The sequence below is a fragment of the Silurus aristotelis genome, assembly GCF_946808225.1.
Source record: "Silurus aristotelis genome assembly, chromosome: 7".
In the NCBI taxonomy this organism is placed as follows: Eukaryota; Metazoa; Chordata; class Actinopteri; order Siluriformes; family Siluridae; genus Silurus; species Silurus aristotelis.
Window position 1 is genome coordinate 23,737,640 of NC_139580.1, and position 19,123 is coordinate 23,756,762.

The 19,123-nt window shown below is 38.2% G+C and overlaps 1 protein-coding gene across 2 annotated transcripts in view; it reads right to left on the reverse strand.

The window, feature by feature from the left end:
• Positions 1-2,444: 2,444 nt before the first annotated feature.
• Positions 2,445-19,123, reverse strand: part of LOC310728599 (PDZ domain-containing RING finger protein 4-like) — a 45,385-nt gene continuing 28,706 nt past the window's right edge. For both annotated transcript variants that reach the window (XM_083546297.1, XM_083546298.1), the window contains 5 exons: positions 15,277-15,375; positions 10,205-10,267; positions 7,986-8,087; positions 6,944-7,069; positions 2,445-5,133 (listed from right to left, as the gene is read on the reverse strand). In XM_083546297.1, the coding sequence (XP_083402423.1) occupies positions 3,724-5,133; positions 6,944-7,069; positions 7,986-8,087; positions 10,205-10,267; positions 15,277-15,375 (1,800 nt within the window). In that variant the 3' untranslated portion in view covers positions 2,445-3,723. The remainder of the gene's footprint in view (positions 5,134-6,943; positions 7,070-7,985; positions 8,088-10,204; positions 10,268-15,276; positions 15,376-19,123) is intronic.

Below are 19,123 nucleotides of genomic sequence, written 5' to 3' on the forward strand. Positions count from 1 at the left end.
CCTTCATACGAAGGTATAAATGTTCAACATGAGTTAAGAGCCTTGAGCCTAGCCCCTGCATGAGAGAAAGTCTGTTTGCGAGCTTCTCTTTTTCTTCAATCTCTACTGAAATGACTAGGGTGATCTGAAAAATCAAGCACTATGAATATTTAGTAAGGCACGTGTGACCTTTTGATGAATAACTATCACAAAGTGACAAGGTCAGCATCAGCAGACAGAGGCTTAACATTCTGTAGAGTAGAAACACTGTTCTGTATGCTAAGGGAAAAGGGGAGTTACATAAAAGCCTTTAACAAATACTTGACACAACCTTCATCATTTGTTCAATAAAACCAGAGATGCCCGAACTTTTTCCTTTGAAGGCCCAAAAATCAAACTGGGCCAAAAGTAAATGTTTTGAATGTTTCCCCTCATTTATGATTTCATAATAATTATAAATAAATAAATAGAAAACCCTACTCTTTAATCTATTAAACCAATGTTCAGTGATCTCTAATGAGACAAGGAGCAGATTCTTATTATTTTTTTTGATTGTTTATATGGCATGGTGGGCCAAATCAAGGGTCACATTGGGCCAACTTTGGACCATGGGCCCTAGTTTGGGCATCTCTGCTTAAGACAAATCAGGACACAAGTACAGTCAATTACCATGAAACATTTCAGGATAAATAAATCACCTTAATTACATTATCTGCAATCTAAAATGTCTTAGGTCTAGCTTAAAAATTCAGCAAAACTTGAGGTAAAAATTACTGTAGACATTTCAATACATTTATACAGTAATTCTAAAATCCAGGTGCCCACGAACAAAGAAAGAAATGTATCATTCTACAACAACAAGAAAAAGAAACGAGCACAGTGCAGTAAACTAGCTAATTACTGCTTTCATGAAATCTATTAAATAATACATCGAAGAGACAAGTTTGCACTCCAAATGGAGGTTTGGAGAATAATGTGCTTTAATTATCATTTTAATCACATGCTGAAATATTCAGAGATTTTGGAAGGGGCGAATTTAAACATTTAATGATCAGCTCTGGTGTTACGGAAACAACAAATGACAAAATAAAACACGGACGAGTCAAACTAAATGCGTTTCACTTTCAGATCCCTAGTGAGACTAAGCATTTCATAAAATCTGTCAAAGAAGCTGAAACATGTTGACTCTAGAAGTTTAAAAGTGATAAGAATGTACGACCCTCTTCATATTCCCCAAAAAGGCAGCGTTGGGGTTTTTCTTATGCTTTATAGCTTTATAGTTGAAAGATTAGGAGATAAAAGCATCTGGCTACGAACGGTAATATGTGTGAGCCTGGATATAAACCAGTATTTATATTTGGAATCATTTTCTGAACCACCAAAACAAGCATAGCAGGAGTGGCATAAAGGGCTCTTAGTAGTGTTGTGCTTTTTAAGACGGCATCTCTTTTAGAAAATAGACACTCTACACTCTCAGCCTGATAAAGACATCATCTCTGAGTGTCTGACAAAATAAAAATGACCTCCATCTCAGCACACACCTCCAATCTCTGCTGCAGGGAAGCCCATTAGTGTGGCTCTTCAATTACCATATCAAAGATCACAAGCACCATAAATATACGGAAAATGACAACGGCTACATTATCCCAGGCATCAATGGCTTTGTTACTCTTCCACATGTCCGGAGAGGAGCTTTCATGCTGCTGTGAAAGTGACAGCCTCTTTGTGCATTAAAGCCTCCTCTAAGCATTGCTTGAAGGTGAGCTACGGTTCTGCAGCGTAATGGGAGGGAATTTGTAGTCTGTTCTGTCCAGGGAATTCTAAAGGTTATCAACAAAGCTTCAGAACACGCGAGGCAGTGGCCATGCAGGACAGCACGGGGAAGGCTGGGGAGGAGGCGAGTGCTGCTATCAGTTTGACATTTCTGTCAGTGCTGCTATTTGATTCGTTAGATGGCTCTGACAAATGCCAGCGCTGTCACCGGATCTGGTTTAATTGTACCTGACTGAGTCTTGCGGCCATTCCTGGATGAACTTAATTAGCTGATGTACACGCTGCGACTCACAAGATCCGTAGAAACACATGTAGCAACAGGGTGCATTTTACGGAATGAACCGCTGACATGGGGAAGATGAATTTAATTGTGACTCGTGTGAGTAAAAACAGGATTTTACAAACTGGAGAGGGGATTCAGACAAAACACTAAAAATGTAGCCTAGCAACCAATATGGCCTGCTTTGAATTATATGAATTATATGCTAGATAGAATATTCAATTAAAAGGACAAAAAAAAAAGAGTTGCATTTTCTCTCCTAAGAAAAGCATGATTGCATATCACAGGAAGTGTAAAGTAATTGTCTTGTATTTAATTAAGGCTCATTTAACATGCTGATGAGCCATTAATGAATTACTAATGCAATTCACTAGAATTCAACATGGAAACAACAGAAAGGGCATAGAGATTGTTTTTTTATTAGAAAAAACAATTTATTTCAAAGTATCACAATGACCACACATTCACCTGGCCAGGAAAGCCTACTACATATTACTTGAAATAGGACAATTAACATTTAGTCAATACAATTAGTCATTTACATTTCTACATAATTTCTGTAAAAAAAAGGCATTTTAATGATGGATTTGTAGCAAAGACATGAGTCCATAGTATTTGAATAGCTGTAGTTAAGTTTCTGAGAAACTGTGCTACATTACTGATCCTGCTCTGTGTTTCCTCATGTATAAAGGCCACTGTGTTGGAAGTAACATAATCATAAAATTTCAACCAACATCCCTAATCACTCGTACAGATGCTTTATAGCACACCAGCTTTCATTTCTTTGCTTGGTTTTAACATATTTTCATACCTTCTACCCAAAGGGCTGTTTATTTATGTTATACATAAAATCTTAAATCTGTTAATATATACCTTCATGAGCTGAGTTGATCACCTTGAGTCATTTTAAGATAAATTTAGACTAAACGCTAGTTCATGTCCTGGTTTTCATTCTTATTTCTTGGGTCTTTGCACAGTGTTTTGTTTTCTAACACATGGGATTCACCTGATCAAATAACTATTAAGCCCTTGAGGAAACAATTTAGTTCAGGGTACCCACTGGACTGGAAAGTCGATCAATGATGTAATGCTTTAGCATCAATTGTGCGAAATCTTTAAAGAAATAATTGTCGGAAACAATGTTTGTCCAGAGTAGCTACCATGTGTCTGCTGGTATTGGCTTTGTTGCTGGTGGCTGGTTTGGTCAGACCCTTACAGTGTAAGACTGAGAAAAGTTCTGCAGAGAAATGTTGCATTTGTGCCTAGGTGTGAGATATGACATTGCATTTCCATTCGGGTTCCAGTTGGAACCAGCCAGGAAACAAAAAATAGAAAAAAATGATACAGTAATTACATGGCAGTTTATTTTCCAATGAACAGAATTTGAGGACTCTATAGAGGTGAGGATGCGGCCAATACTTAAAAGAAGAGCAGCTTTGAAAGCAAATTAGCACTTTGAAATGTTTGTAACTCCAAAGAGTTTCTTACTGCAGGTGTCATGAAAACCCTCAAAATTTGTGAAAAACAAAACCCCCTTTACAAATGTGATGGAACGGTTTATAGATTGTTTACAAAATGTTCATTCATAACAAAGTGAGAAAAATATTTTTTCCTCTCATAAAAATCGCCACATTGAACGAGGCAAAAGGAGATCGTACCACATGGGGTAGAGTTTGAGTCTGAGTAGCTCTCTATACAGTTGTAACTGAAAGGAAGGCATTGTGAACTTTGGCCCCTTCGGGTGCTTTTGCTCCATGAGTCATCAGCTCCTGAATGGTCATCCAGTTGTCCAGGATCTTCTTGTTGCGCTTCTTCATCATCTTGCGCTGGCTGAGTTCGATTATGCTGAGCTCTTTGCGGCCCTCGCCGCCGCTCTGCGGACATTCTTTCAGACTCTCGAGCCGGCATCGCTGCATAAACTCGCGCCGCCGACGCTGCTCCTTGGCCCGCAGCAACTGCTGCTTGCGTTCTTCCTTGCTCCAGTAGCGACCCATCTTCATCTCACTCATGGTGTCATCGTCCGTAGTCATACCACCACTGCGTTCCTCTTTGATCTTAAGTGCTCGTTCGCGTAACAGCCGGTCCCTCACTGGGCGCTTGGTGATATAGCGCGTGCCATCGCTGCGCACTTTTACCTTCCACTCGAGTTTTGGTTCAAAGGGTTGTGCAGGAAGACTGAGCTGACATTGTGTGTATTCTACAGCTGAACTCTGCTGAATTAGCTGCATGTAGCTCTGGTAGTGTGTGGCGTGAGCAGGGATTTCTGCTTTCTGTTGCCTGGAAGGGAGGTAGGGGATGCGTGATCTTAACGTTCTCTCTTTCCTTTGTAAGCTCTCCTCCTCTGCTGGGGGCGTCTGCTCTGATTCAGAGGGGTTGCTGTGGTCAGGGCTGCCACTTGGTGCTCTTCTGACTGAAGGACAGGGGGCAGACCCACGTCCCACAAGCATGGTGCTCCTCAGGTTTTTCTGATTGGTTAGGCTGACTAGTCTTTGCACTGAATGTTCTGGGGAGCGGTCCATGAGTAGCGGCGTACTGCGTGAGCTTTCTGCCGTATTATAAGCACTTGAACTGTCCTTGTCCGACTTTCCCGGACGTTCACTGATGTGGGCCAGCTTGCCTCGGTGAGGACTCTGCTTTCCTTGCTCTTTGACAGACCCTGCCTGCTGAAGCTCCTTTTTTCTGAGCTGCTGTGCCTGCATGATGCTCTGGCACTCCAGCTCAATGCTCCGCAGTTCTTCATTGAGGAGACGCAGCTCACGCTCCATGCCGCTGCTCCCGCCCTGTTCGGTCAGGCTGCACTCAATTGTGCTGCTTCGGCTATAGAACAGGTCGTACTCGCCGCTGTTACGTATTTGGCACTTTAGCTGCAGCAGCTGCTGGTAGCACTCGCCTTCAGAACGCCCATCCTCTTCCCTTGGTGAGTCTTGGCTCTCCCGTCGCTGCCTTAAACACCGGGAAAGTCTCTTCTGGAGCTGGGCCAGAACACTCTGCTCAGAACCCTCAGCCGCATGGTGTGTGGATCCGGTAGCACAACTCTTCTCCTGGCTGGAGGAGCAGCAAGCGCTGCTGCCCATGACATCCTCATGCTCTGCTTTCCTGACCTGAAAGAACATGTATGATTTTTTTAATGTTAGGTCATGCAATTTAAATAAATGTTTTAAGTGGTCAGGGTAGTATTGCAATTAATTCTAACTTGCAACTTTCTCAAAGTTGTTTATTGATTTTCACAACATTTATTGCAAGTGCCACAACATGTATTAACAGCTAATTCTTCATTTTTCATGCACCTTTTTTACATAAAGTATTTACAAAAGTCATATAGAAGTAGCAAGTTAGTGAAAGCCAAGAATGGCAGTAATATAACTATTATTTTGGAACAGTACTTATCCTCTTCTGTTAACAGAACTATTAACCCTCAAGGTCTTTCAAAGTTTACCTTATTTCCCTAATTTCTAAGAAATGATATATTCTCTTTTAACGTTTCTGTATTTGAAACTTCACTCCTTAACCCCTGAAGTACCAAATAATAATTTTAAGCCTTATTAGGAGAGCTTGTAAACTTGCAGTCTATGATCCAGACAGTGAAAATTTCTTCACACCCAGATGAATACATCAACAAAAGAAGAAAAGATGCTATGATTATTTTCCCCCAAAACCTGGAGGTTGTTGGTCCTGCTGAATACAGTAGACAGGATTTGAGTGGTTTTGTTTGCAACATGATCAACTCCTGGGGTCAATGAAGTACAGCTAATCTTGTCATTTCTATTTTTTACAATTGCAATGGTGCAGAAAGGCATGTTGTGGTCTGCAGATAAAACAGAACTCAGTCATAATTTCATGCAAGTTTTATTTTCCAGATGTTGCATTCATAAAAAAAGACCAATTGATTTGCAGTGCAGAAGAAATTTGGTTTTGCATAATCAAACCAGCAGTAATGGTGCTTTTTATCACACAAGACCAGAATTCATACTGGGTATGAACTTAAGAATTCAGGCCACGTGTGAACGCGGTCTACTAATCTCTTAGCAGTTACAGTTACACAGCTTATGCCTTGGCTTTAATCTTGGGTACAGCTTCTGCTATGATATTTGTCCTGCCTCCTGTCATCGATCAAGGTCTCTGTCTTTGGTGTTGATATTGTGCATGTTTCAGTCTTTCATTCTCTGTCACATCTCCTCACTCAGTCTCAGACCTCTCACCATTCCCTGAACTCTGTGTCTGACTCTTTGGTTGCTGTTATCTTAGTCTGTGTACCTTAGTGAGAGTCTCAGCCCCTGACTCGTGTGACATTTTATCCTTCGACTGAGCTTTAGTTTCAACCCTTGATGCAGCTCCAGTATTATATCCAGTTCTGTCCTGACCCACTTTCTGCTCCAGTCCCCACTTGATAATCCAGTTATAAGTATTCAGTCCCTTTACCCATAAGAAAGTGTTATATTGTGTTTCCAGGGGGTTGCAGTATCAACACTTGTACGACCTTTTGTCTATTTCCTCCTTCGAGCCAAATGTTAAGCAGTGGATATATAATAGAAATTTTATGTTTGGTCCTGTTTTCCATACTGTTTCCCCATATATGCTGCTGGGTTATTAACGTTCTTATGTAGTATTTCCCTGTGTGTATTTACCCATCTGTCCTTGTTTTGCAGAGTTGGTTCACATTTTAGACCTTGTTCCTAGGTTCCTAGATCTTAAACTCCTGCACTTCTAGTTTTCCATTACCTGTGTCCAAGATTTCTAATTTAGTACATGTCTACACAGAATCTGCGGTCTGCTTTAAACAGCCTGCTTGCTTGTAACCAGGGTATGGATTTTATTTTCAAAAACGATATTAGCTGCCTTTTCAGTATTCAGCCAAACCATGTCTAACAACCACCACCAATGTAAAATATTCAGTAATATTGCACAACCCACCTGCTCTTCCTCTTCTCTGGCTTCTCTCTCCATCTCTTCCTCCTCTCTTCTTTGTTCTTCCAGCATTTCCATTTTGAGTTCTTCTAAAAACTCAGTGTGCTCATCATCCAACCAGGCCTCCTCCAACTGCACAAATCAGAAAGAGACATTTACTCTATTGAATAAACTGGGTCTAGCCAAGACAAACAACAAAGACAAACCCTAACAAAGACAACAAAATGAAACAAAACAAAACAGCGTTTGAACTTTTATGAAAATGGGAATTGTTTTTATAGCAGCCTATTAAATTGTGAAGGACAGACCATGTTCTTGTACAGTAAAACAAGCCAGTGCATGCTATGTTATCGGATTTTGCAACGCTTATTAGATTGCTTCAGGATAATAAACTTTGCGTGTGGCATTTAATGAAGCAGGCTCTCACATCAGATGGTCAGTATACAGCATGGTGGCCTTCTGACCCTCTCCTTTAATTTCTTACATCAGCTCTCTGCCTGGAGTTTGCCCATAAAGCATGATCCATATTTATGGATTCAAATTTATTATCCAAGATGCATTTAATTACAGGGAGATGGAAAAAGAAAGTCCATTAATGATGGGATGAGCTCTGCTGCTCTGGTCTTTCAGGGCCGTTCGACTTGGTCAAAGGTTTGATTTCATACAGTATTAGTATGCTATTAGTTTTTTATGGGTGACTGCTGGAAGTCAATTACACCGACCAAGCAGGAAAATAAAACATGACTGGGTGAATGTGTTGGTCATCAGCATGAGAAGAGGGCAGAACACATCCTTTGCTCTAAGCATGTTTACTGGCCAAAATAAAATTAAATGCCAAGCCTATTTATGCTCTGTTGCGTGCTGAAGAGACACCTTTAAGAGTCTGAGGGTACATCAAATAAGGCTATTATGGTACTAATGGTGTATAATTCTTGCTTTTGCTGCTATTATTTTCCTGGGATTCAAGTGATTGTGTGAGTGGGTATGTGAGTGTGTGTGTGTGTATGTGTGTGTGTGTGTGTGTGTGTGTGTGTGTGTGTGTGCCCACCTGCATCTCTGGTCTGGCTACAAGCAGTACAATGTTTCTAGTGTCCTCACAAGACAGCAGAGCCACTGCTTCCTCTCGGTTCTGCACATCCTGACCATTTATCTATTGAGGAAACATAGCAATAGCCGAGATTAATCCTATTCACAAGCAGAGAAACACAATGAACCAAAGAGAATGTAGATTATGTATAATGTATTCTGTGTGACACAAGTAACCCCCAAACAACCCATTATAGTCAATTAAACATTATCAAAACTGCTAATGAGAATCACCTGTCTAAACACATTGTACTATTTATAGTGTAAATGTCATGTGATATTGTATATTTTAACAAAGCAGTCTTAAACCATTTCATTTTTCATTTTAATGCTTATCATAATGGTCTTGCATTGCTTAATAATAATATAGGTTATCATATATTGTCATAAACCAAAAAATATATATGGCAGTGTCATATCATGTAATAATGTAACATAATCATTTGTAATAATCGACTATTACTTTCTACATGAACAAACAATTATATGATCATTCATAATATATATCACATTCCATGAAAAAAAAACTGTAACAAGACAAAAGTAACTGACCAGGTTTGAATGTAGATTTGGAATATTAACATTTGTTGCACAATATTGTAGCTTATACCAATTTAGGGCACAATTGGAAAATATATAGGCCTCTATGTATTATGTGGCTGAATAATCCTATTTGAAAAACTCTATTACTCAAGGATTGAAAAAAAAAAAAACAGTTCTTATTCAGTCCCACCCACTGAAATGCTAGGGACCTAATCTTACAAAATGTAATACATTTCGCCTAATGCTCCATCAATGTAGTGTATTTTAAGAAATCACTGAGAAGGGACTTGTCTGAAAGCAGTGATGCAGAGAGTCATTAACAAATGTTTACCACACTCATTCAAAAGCTTTTGTTTCTTGTTGTAAGTGATATTCAGGAGGTAATGTATCCTTATTGCACACAAAAGAAAAAGAAAAAAGCTCATGAGACATTTGTGTTCGTGAGTGCTTCCTGCCTGCATCTACCCAGCCACACAATTAAGTGCCCTGTGACAGCCAGCGTCCATCTTTTTCCAAGATGAGTAATAGTGCAGTCATGGCTGGGATAACAGTTTCTACCCTGCAAACCTGCACCAATCACTTGCCGACACACACACAAACACGCACACACACATGACCAGGTATCCATTTACAAAGAAATACACATTTACAAGCGTGTGCACTCACCCACACACACTAGCCTGACATGGTCTCATATGCCAGCCTCAAGGCAGTTGTTGTGAATTTTCAGGAATGCCAAACATGCTTGGTCAGTTCAGGGCAAACCAGGAGTCTTGTGCTGTTTCTTTTATGTCTCAAGCAGATTCAGTTCAATTCCAGATTTTTTTTTAGTTCATATTTTTAAATCTCCCTTTTCTGAAGATATACATTCTAAAAGCAACTGATCACCCAGATATTTTACAGTCATTTTTTTCCAGGGAGCCAAAAGAGGATTAACACATTAGGTCACTGGAACATTCTAAATAGCCAATAACTTTATTGTTTCCTCTAGCTCAGCAGAAAATGGATTAAGAATTGCTTTACTGAAACTGTGGTTATATTCAAAAAATATCTCCTTGTGAAGTTCAGGATCTCCTGAGAGCCTGTAATAACCCACTCGAAAATGCTCCACGGGGAAACATTAACACTTCATGCGACCAGCACAGCAACACTGCTCCTGGCTAATGATGCCAGGGAGATCTCATCTCTGCCCAGGGTGTGTACCACACACACACACACACACACACACACACACACACACACACACACACACACACACACACACACACACACACACGTAATGATCCTATAAAGACCATTTTGAAAAAACTTTGGAAATGTATCAGAGGCTAAAACTGAATCTCTTTCTCTCTCTCTCTCTCTCTCTCTCTCTCTCTCTCTCTCTCTCTCTCTCTCTCTCTCTCTCTCTCTCTTAAGTACTTTTTCGAGAACCTCACTATAGTAGAGAAGTAGTAGAATTCAAGTGTGTACTCCCCCTGTGGGCTGTCTTTGCTGACTCCTACACCAACAGGGGTTACACGCGGGCTTAATGTGCAGCCATTAAAAATGAAAGAGCCCTCTAACTACGAGACGATGACTGCTCTGCTGGCGGAAAGAGCTCCTCATGAGCGCATAATGAGGATTGAGAAGTAACGTTACCTGCAAGATACGGTCTCCTTCTCGGATACGACCATCTCGGGCTGCGATGCTATTTGGTCCAATCTAATACACAGAAGAAGAATGTATCAATGAGAATGCATGTGTTGCTTAGGTAAATAGACACTGGCAAGGTTTTTTTTTTTTTCTTCTTTCGCCTTTATTCTAACACTCTGTTTTTTGTTTATTGCTGTTGTATTTCAAGGTGAAGAACAAAGCATGATTGACAGTAATGCATGCCATATTCTGCCTGAAAAATCACAATAAATCAATCAGACGCAAGTGTTTTGAATGCTGACTCAAAAGAACAAGTCGCTGAGCTACGCAGTAGTAGTGCACCCTGGCAAACGTTGAAAGATGGAAATAGTGAAAGATTTTTCAGGCAGTCATCCAGATGCTGTTGAACAAATCAAAGCAAAACAAGGTGACTGATACAAGGTAAACCTCAAAAACTTGAAAGCAAGGTTACTATTAGCTAGAAGGTACATTAGATAAAGCGTGTAGAGATCTACTATACACTACATTCCAATTAAAGATGACGATAGGAAACAGTTATTCGTTGTTGCAAAATCTGTATTCAAATTATCCATCCTAAGTGCAGCAAAATGATTTTACATTTGAATATTTAGTAAAATACAATACCATTACATTAACATTACTTTAATAGCGATTTAAAGATCATCTTTACTGGTACAGAAAACAGCTAATTTTCTTTTGTTTCCTGTAGTAAAAGGTTGACATTTTCTACTATATATATAGTAATAAAGTAGACGTAAAAAGATGCAGGAGATCACAAACTTAAAATATCTTTCCCTTTAGCAAGACTTATTAAATACATTTTAAGCAGACTTGGACTGGGAAGATGCTTCTGTCTTGCCACTCTGCCATCTCCATACACCATCTCTGGAGCTCGACCAAAATGACCATCAGTTTCTTTGTCAGCTCTTCTAGAAAGTCCATTTTCCACAATTTGCTCAGTTTGGATGAGGGGCAGCTCTAGATAGAGTTGTTCCAAACATATTTCTTTTAAGAATACTGGAGGCCAGTGTGCTCTTAGGAACTCTTGTAAACTCTTTTTTATTTTGTGGTTTGGAGTGTATGTTGATGTGAAAATTTTTTTTTTAATGCAATGTAGCATAAGGCTGCAACATATCAAAATATTTAATAAAAAAATATAAAGCACTCTGAATACTTTATGAATGCACAAATGTTTTAGGCAAATTTTCTATTGTGAACATAACCCAGTTTTTCATTGTTTTTGGCAGGAACTTGGCAACACTGAAATCCCATTTTCTTTTTTCCCCCAGAATACCGCATACTAAATATATTCTACTAAATCACATTCTGATGGTACAAATCACCCAAAAATTTGTACGATCTCAAGAAAGTTGTATTACAGCCTGACCAGTAAAGCTATTCTGTCTACGGGTTGTAGACTTCAGGCAATGTGGAACATTAATACTCATTTAAGTGTCACTGACTCCAAAGGCTTGAGTGGTTCTCCAGTTTAGCAATCCCATAGATCCTCTGTCACTAATGATACTAAGCAAGGGGGCAGGCCCATCTTTCAAAGGCTAATCAATTCTTGTCGTGCCTCATTTGTTTCACTCTGTCCAATCATGGTGCATCTCCAGAGATGATGGACAATTGGAGTGTTCCATCTTTATGACATGCCAGGCTTTCTCAGAATCACAGCTTTTTGAAAAGATGACCCAAGACACCACATGCACTCATACTGACACGGCCATCATGCCTTTAAGAGATACCACTGATAGGGTGCATGTACTGCTGATCTGTTAAAGCTGCCTCTCGGTTAAAGTATTTCATCTTGTAGATATTCATCTAAAAAGACTATAAATGTTATATCATTCAAGGGCTTTGACCTAAAGTGTTTTTATCACAGAACAGAATTACAGTGACTTGTTAGCATGGTTAGTTTTTGTTTCCATATTATGACTGCTAAAGCTTTTGTTCTTGTATTATTCTAACAAATGAATAATTTGAACATTTGCCACCTATAACGCGAATCCCCTTTTCGCATTAAAATGCATTAAAATAGAGTTACAAGGATCCCGCTTTCCAGTTTTACAACCTTGTGAGCTAAGGCTGTACATCACGAGCAGCTATAATATGGCACATAGAGCAGGCCACGGATCTGCAGTCTTCAATTTTATGGAGTGGAGATTTTAATAAGCCTGTAACTACTGACTTGCTTTGACATATCTATATTCAGCACGAGGCTTTCTCTTAGAGCACGTCGCAGCTCTGATGCAACTTCAAACGAATCAGGGAGTACGTTTGGCAGAACAGAGGAGAACAGCTTTGGTGCTAACAAGTGTGAGAAAAAATTGCCAGCCGAATCTTACACACATATCCTATGATGACTGGAGAGAGACTTTGCCATGCTAGGAAAGCTTTACATACATTTGTATCAAAACTGATTCTTGTAGACAAAACAATGATAAAATCTACATATGTAGTAGTGCTCTCTAAAACATTGAAGTTCAAATGATCTTATAATGAAGACTGGATATTAATACAAAGATGCCAATTTTGTTATCAAGAAAATTCTTGCAGGCCACAAAAAGCCTGGTTTATACCGACAAACTAGCTCAATGCTAACAGCATACAGTAATTGATCATTGTATCTTGATGTAAAAGGATTTAGTTTAGTTTTTACATAGAGATAAACTAATTACTGGGATTTAGAAAGACCATCGTTGACTAACTACAACAACCACATGATACCATGTCATTATCTGCATCTGTATCTTACAGTATATATATATTTTTTTTTTGCACTAAATGTTGAACATATGCACTTTATCTTGATCGTTTATAGTTCTGTGTAGTTCTGCATTCCTTTTTTTTTTATTTATGTTGTCTGATGTAGCACCTTGGTTCTGGGGAAAGATGGTTGGAAAGACAATAAAGCCTACCTGACTTGACCTGTTTGACACAGGCAAGCAGAGGTAACATTTACATTTATGGCATTTGGCAGACACCCTTATCCAGAGGGATTTAGAATGGTCTCACTGATTCATCTGAGCAGGTAAGGGTTAAGGGCCTTGTTCAAGGGCCCAGAAGTGGCAGCTTGGTTGTGCTGGGATTTCAACTCACACCCTTCTGAAAAAAAGTCCAGCATTTTAAACACAAAGTTTCACAAAGATACCACATCCAACTGCACAAATCTTCCTGCCTTCTTTGTACTATTGGCTCACAAGACTGAAACTCACAAATCCATAAGTGAAAGCTGTACAATCAAAATCATCAGTGGTACAAAAATACACTATAATCATTATTAAGCCATTTGTTTGCCCATATTTCAGGGGACAAAATTGAATTGGTGAATTAATCAACTTGTTAAATGGATTGAACAGCTTGGGTTTTCCTTAATTTCTTTAGTCTGGTACAGGGTCATATTTTTGTATCTCATTTGTTTATAAAACTCAAGTCTTTTCGAGATAGAGAGCTAGAAAGCTTGATCAGACAAGGTAATCTACTATAGCAATGAGTTTATACAAAATGTGTGCTTATTCGTGTTTATTAAAAAATTTTTTTTACTGCAATACAGAAGCAAAGCACTGGATGTAATAAAGAAAAATGTGCTTGTTCAAGTGACCTTTGTGGTTACATTACGGAAAAATGTCTCTCACGTTGTATTTCATCGGCATTGTTTAGATTCAGTCCCAGTTATATTACATATACTTCGCTGTTCTAACAAATCATTGTTTGCTCAATCCACAGCACTGCAGATTTACACAATGTGTGGTTAAGGATTTGCACATCAGCTCCTCTGTGAAACAGCTCACACAGCTCTATACAAAAAACCTGGCAAGTCATTTCAATAATCCAAACGGGCCTCCCAGAAATATCAAATTTAGCACACTTTTAGTTTAAAGAGGTGAAACTTTTTCCTGTGGATTTACTGCAAAATATATTTTTTTCACTTTAAATGCAGCTCCTCTGAGGTCACACCGAGGTGCAATCCTTTTATTTATTTTTGTATTATTATTTCACAAGATTCTCTGCACATTTCCACCCACATGCTAGACTGTTTTCTTGATATGGAGGATTGAAAGCATTTTTGGAAGGATGCAATTCTAGAAACCGAACTGCTTAACACAACAAATATTACCGCAAATGGATTTGCAAGGTTTTGTTTAAACCTACTGGTTCATATTAGTTATTAAGTATTCCTGCTATACATACAAAACCATTTCAGCAAGTCCACTAACTTTCATTACATACACTGTAATAAACGGACAATTGTAAAATAACGTATAGTATTTAGTACAATTAAATCTGTGTAAACACAAATTGTAAAAATTGTGTGCTAAAGTGTTTATTTAAAGGCATGGTGTTGACAAGATGCTATGTTTGTGGCTTTTTTTATTGCAGTGTTCAGTATCATTTATATTACTCTGTAAAAATCTGGTACACGTTCAGAATAAATAAAACACCATCCAGTCATATCTATCACTCTAAGCACTTAGTGGAGCACCAGACTCAGATATGACTTTTGATTAAGACATATTTGCAATGGGTGCTTTCTCTCATTTACATGCTTCCCGAATGCCTTTCAGAAGAGGAATAATAATCAGAGGCATATTTTTTTATTTGTCAACATCACAGAAATCCTCAGCAAGCGAGAAAAAAAAAGAAAACATGCCCCCTTGCTGTGATATGCATCAGAGTTCATAAATATTTAATGAACATCATTATTAGCAAGAGTAAAAAAAAAGCAGACCTGTATTTCAGATTTTCTTTTCTTTTTGATATGCAATCAGTCACTGAAGACTTGCACAAATACTGCATTGCTTATTGCACACCCGTATATAATATATAATATATAATATGTATATGGTAAGCCCTGAAACTACTATTAACCCCATAAACTCTTAGGAGGTTGACAGCAGCCCGTTGCTCAATACATACCTGTCATATTAATAAAATTTATAGTTTTAGCCCCTTAAGGGGTTAATCCTGAATCACGTAATCTGCAATGAGGGCCAGATCTTGTTTAATTAATGCCTATTGTTAGAGTTGACAAGCAAAGAAAAAAAGAAGCTCACCTCTGACACATAGATGGCAACATCATCCTCATCATCTGTTCTGTAGCAGAGAGTGAGGCCGAGCTTCTCTTGACTGTTCAGGCGGCAAAGCTCCACCTCCTATATGGAAAAAACAGTCATTCGACATTATCCCATGTGTCATACCTTTTATTTAAGTATTAGGTATTATACAGACATCGATAATATATAAAAAATAATACAGTAATGCAGCTGAGAGCAACGACAGAGAGCAAGGCTCTTGCGCCAAATCACTTCCCAAACCAGTATCTTCAACAGGTACCTAAACCCATTTTTCCCTGTAATGTTATTACTGTTAGACCCAAACAGTCTGTCAAAACTAATAGCCCTGTTTTTAGCACAGAATGAAATACCAAAGTCAGCATCCATTTTACATTTACAAGTGCCAGATCATGTCTAAGAGTGTTTTTTTTTGGACTTTGCACATTGGTGAACTTACTATGCAGTTTGGTTTCCAATATTTATGATTGCTTTGTAAATAAACCGTTATGCTATTAAGCATTTATTTATTCAGTCTGTGATTGCCGTGCAGATGAAAAATTCATCGGCTGCGCTGCGGTCGAAATGGTAAGAGCTCGATTAAAATCAGAGCATCACAAACAATAACCTGCATCGTCACCTGGGAACATTTCAGATTTGATTGACAGGCATGTGAAACTGCAATTAATTTCACAATGTTTAGAGTCTGACCTTGTAAGGTTTAATCATGCAGTGTAGTGAATGTTCTGTGCAAAATCCAATGCATGGTAAGAGAAGAATCTATAGTAATGTCAGAAAGCATTAGTTGAAATATCTTTGAGACTGTAACACACAGGACATTGGAGTGGTTTGAAGATCAGTGTATCTCAGTGAATGAAAATACACAATCCAGTAATCAAGGTTATAAGGTGTACAATAGTAAAAACACAATCTAGTATAACATGAATGGAAAAGGTCTCAAAATCATTCACTTTACATCAGATTCAGAATTAAAACACACTAAAAGGCAAACTTAGCAAAAGTTGTTCATTTGTGATAATATAGTTTGTGCACCTTGGGAGGTAGTTTTTTGGTATTTCCTGATGTATAAGGCGTCTGGTGTGACAGGAGTAAACTATTTATAATATTGCTTTAAAAGGCAGATGAAAACTTATTGCATTGCTGAAAACATGAACTACCTGTCCTTCTGAGCTACTTGTCTGTTTCTAGAAATATTAAAGCATTACTACTTTATTCAAGAAACTACTAACAGTTATACAAAATATATTTACTGCACACTGTTTTTTTATTATATAGAATTAAACAAAATATTAGTTATACCTGATGTTTCTTCCTATGTCTATTCCTTGACTAGAATGCCTTCTGATTAGCCCCGCCTACTTCTCTGACTGATCTAAATAGGAGTGGTATGGTCTTTTTGAGCTGTAATGAATATGTATGCATATTGTATGGATTTTATATGTATTTTTCTTATTAATTTATGCCTATATCATGATATAAGGGGAATACACAATTTGATATTTATTGTTTTTATTTCATCAGAATAAATGGAAAGTTATCACAGCTACAGATGTGTATTAATTTATTAGAAAAGAACATGACAGAGAGACAAAACGGGTTACATATGGCATTGTATGATGTAAATGTTTGAAATGAGAAGTATGAAATAAACAATTTCAAACAAACAGGAGAAAGGCTAAGGCCTGGTTGCAACCTTTCCTACAGTTTGGCTTCTACAAACTGAAAATTAGAAGCAAGTTGCTGTTCCGTATTGACTGTGAAGAAATAATTTCACAGGTTTCATTGGTACAGACTCCCTAATGAAAGTCTATTCAGAGCAAAACAAAGAGCAAAGGAAAGCTAGCAGAGTGAGCCCTATGCTGCAAGTACCGCCAGAGGTCACTTACACGTCCTCCTTCTTCTCTCCCTGTATTCATCAAACAGTGGTAGTCCGTCACAAACCCATCAGTCCCGGCGTCTGCACAGCTAATTACTCCCCAGAGCAGCAGGCCAAAAAGCAATGCAACTATATTGTCAGGCTTTGTGTCTCTCTTTTTTTTTTATGCACTCCAGCAGATCTTCTTTCAGATCTTTAATTGAACACTTCTCCAAGTGCCAGGCTACCGAAGTATGTAAAGCACGCCAAATAATTCTATTTAAACCAATTAGATTCTATGCAATGATAAAAATTAATTATTCATGGGAGGATTTTCTATTTTGCTTCATTGGATTTCATTGATTTAAAACAGTCAAATATTGTACTTTTGTCCTCCAATTAAAAACATTTCATAGATTCCACACACCGTGTTTAGTAAAAACAACACTAAAATGAGATTAAAAAACAAACAAAGAAACAGAAAGATTATATTGTTAAATAAGACAATGATCCTATATGAATCTGGATTAGAGATAAGCCACAAATCTTTCTGTTCCAATAAAAGTGAGTGTATTTCAGGTGCTGAGAGAAACCACCAGGTGTAAACAGCATGGGCAGCCACGCTATCAGCTGCAAACACCTGCAGTTCAGCCAGCAAAAGGAAATTCCTCATACAATGTCCTCCCATCTTCAGGGGTCACAGTATAATACATGTATTGTGTGTATCCCCTTAGTGGCTCAAATCTGTAAGCATCATCCAATCTTCTTTACAAAGTCTCTTTGCGGTCTTACTCTTGCAGTTTTACCCGCTCCCTACAGTTTCATTTTCTAGATGATTCCGATGCTCAGGGAAGGAAAGGCAGTGAAGATGAAATGCTTTGAAGACTGACTGTAAATGAATGTGTATGTTGGAGAGATTGGATGAGGTGACTGATCAATGTCAAATTGAGCAGGATGCTGTCAAAACAAGTGCGTATTTGCAGCCTGGTAATGCAAAGAAAAGGTTAGGGATGGGGGAATAGTTAGAGGGAGGGAGGAATCAGGAGACTGAAGGACTTGGAAATTGAGGTTTTTTTAAGTGACTTGTGTAGATGGGTATGATGGCATAGACTCTAAAACCTCTAAAAGTCTCCTTTTTTTTGCAATTTCATGAAATATGATACTTGCTTTAATTCAGGGGTGTCCAATCTTTTCCACAAAGTGAGTGGAGTTTTTCATTCCAACCAAGCAAGTCCACAGAAAATTCTACCTGTTTAAATCTAATGATTTTCAATTTCAATGACTATCATGTGTGGCCCTTGATTGGTTGAAATGAAAACCTGCACCAACACAATCTCTTTCTGGAAAACAGGGTCACCCCTGCTTTTAGTGAATATCTCTCTCTCTCTCTCTCTCTCTCTCTCTCTATCTCTCTCTCTGTCTATATATATATATATATATATATATATATATATATATATATATATATATATATATATATATATATATATATATATATAGATCTGTGCACAAATTTTCTCCTCACATGGAAAATGAAGATGCGTTTGTATAGCATGAAATACAGTAAATGCAGAAAGCACATTGTAATAGGATTAGTTAATAGAAATGAGCTGTGTAGATCAGCACACAATTTATTTACCCTGCCTTAATGAAAGCAGCAGGAGTCACGAGTGCATGCATAAATCTTTTGAGAAAAAAAGCAGAAGCTCATGCTCGGAGGGGGGAACAAGCATTCAAACAAATTCAAATGAAATAACAACATCAAGGATCTTATAATTTATCACTCAAAGCTCGGAAACAGACCGTCTCCTCTCAAGTAGGCTATGGAAATGAAGAAACGTTAAAGCTAGTGCTTTTTTTTTCCTGGCAAGCCATGTGAAAAATATGTTTATCATTCATGCTGGGGGAAATGTACAGTCGACTGCTGGAATCATCTGTCAGGCCTCATTATAATAATCAGGGACATGATTAATG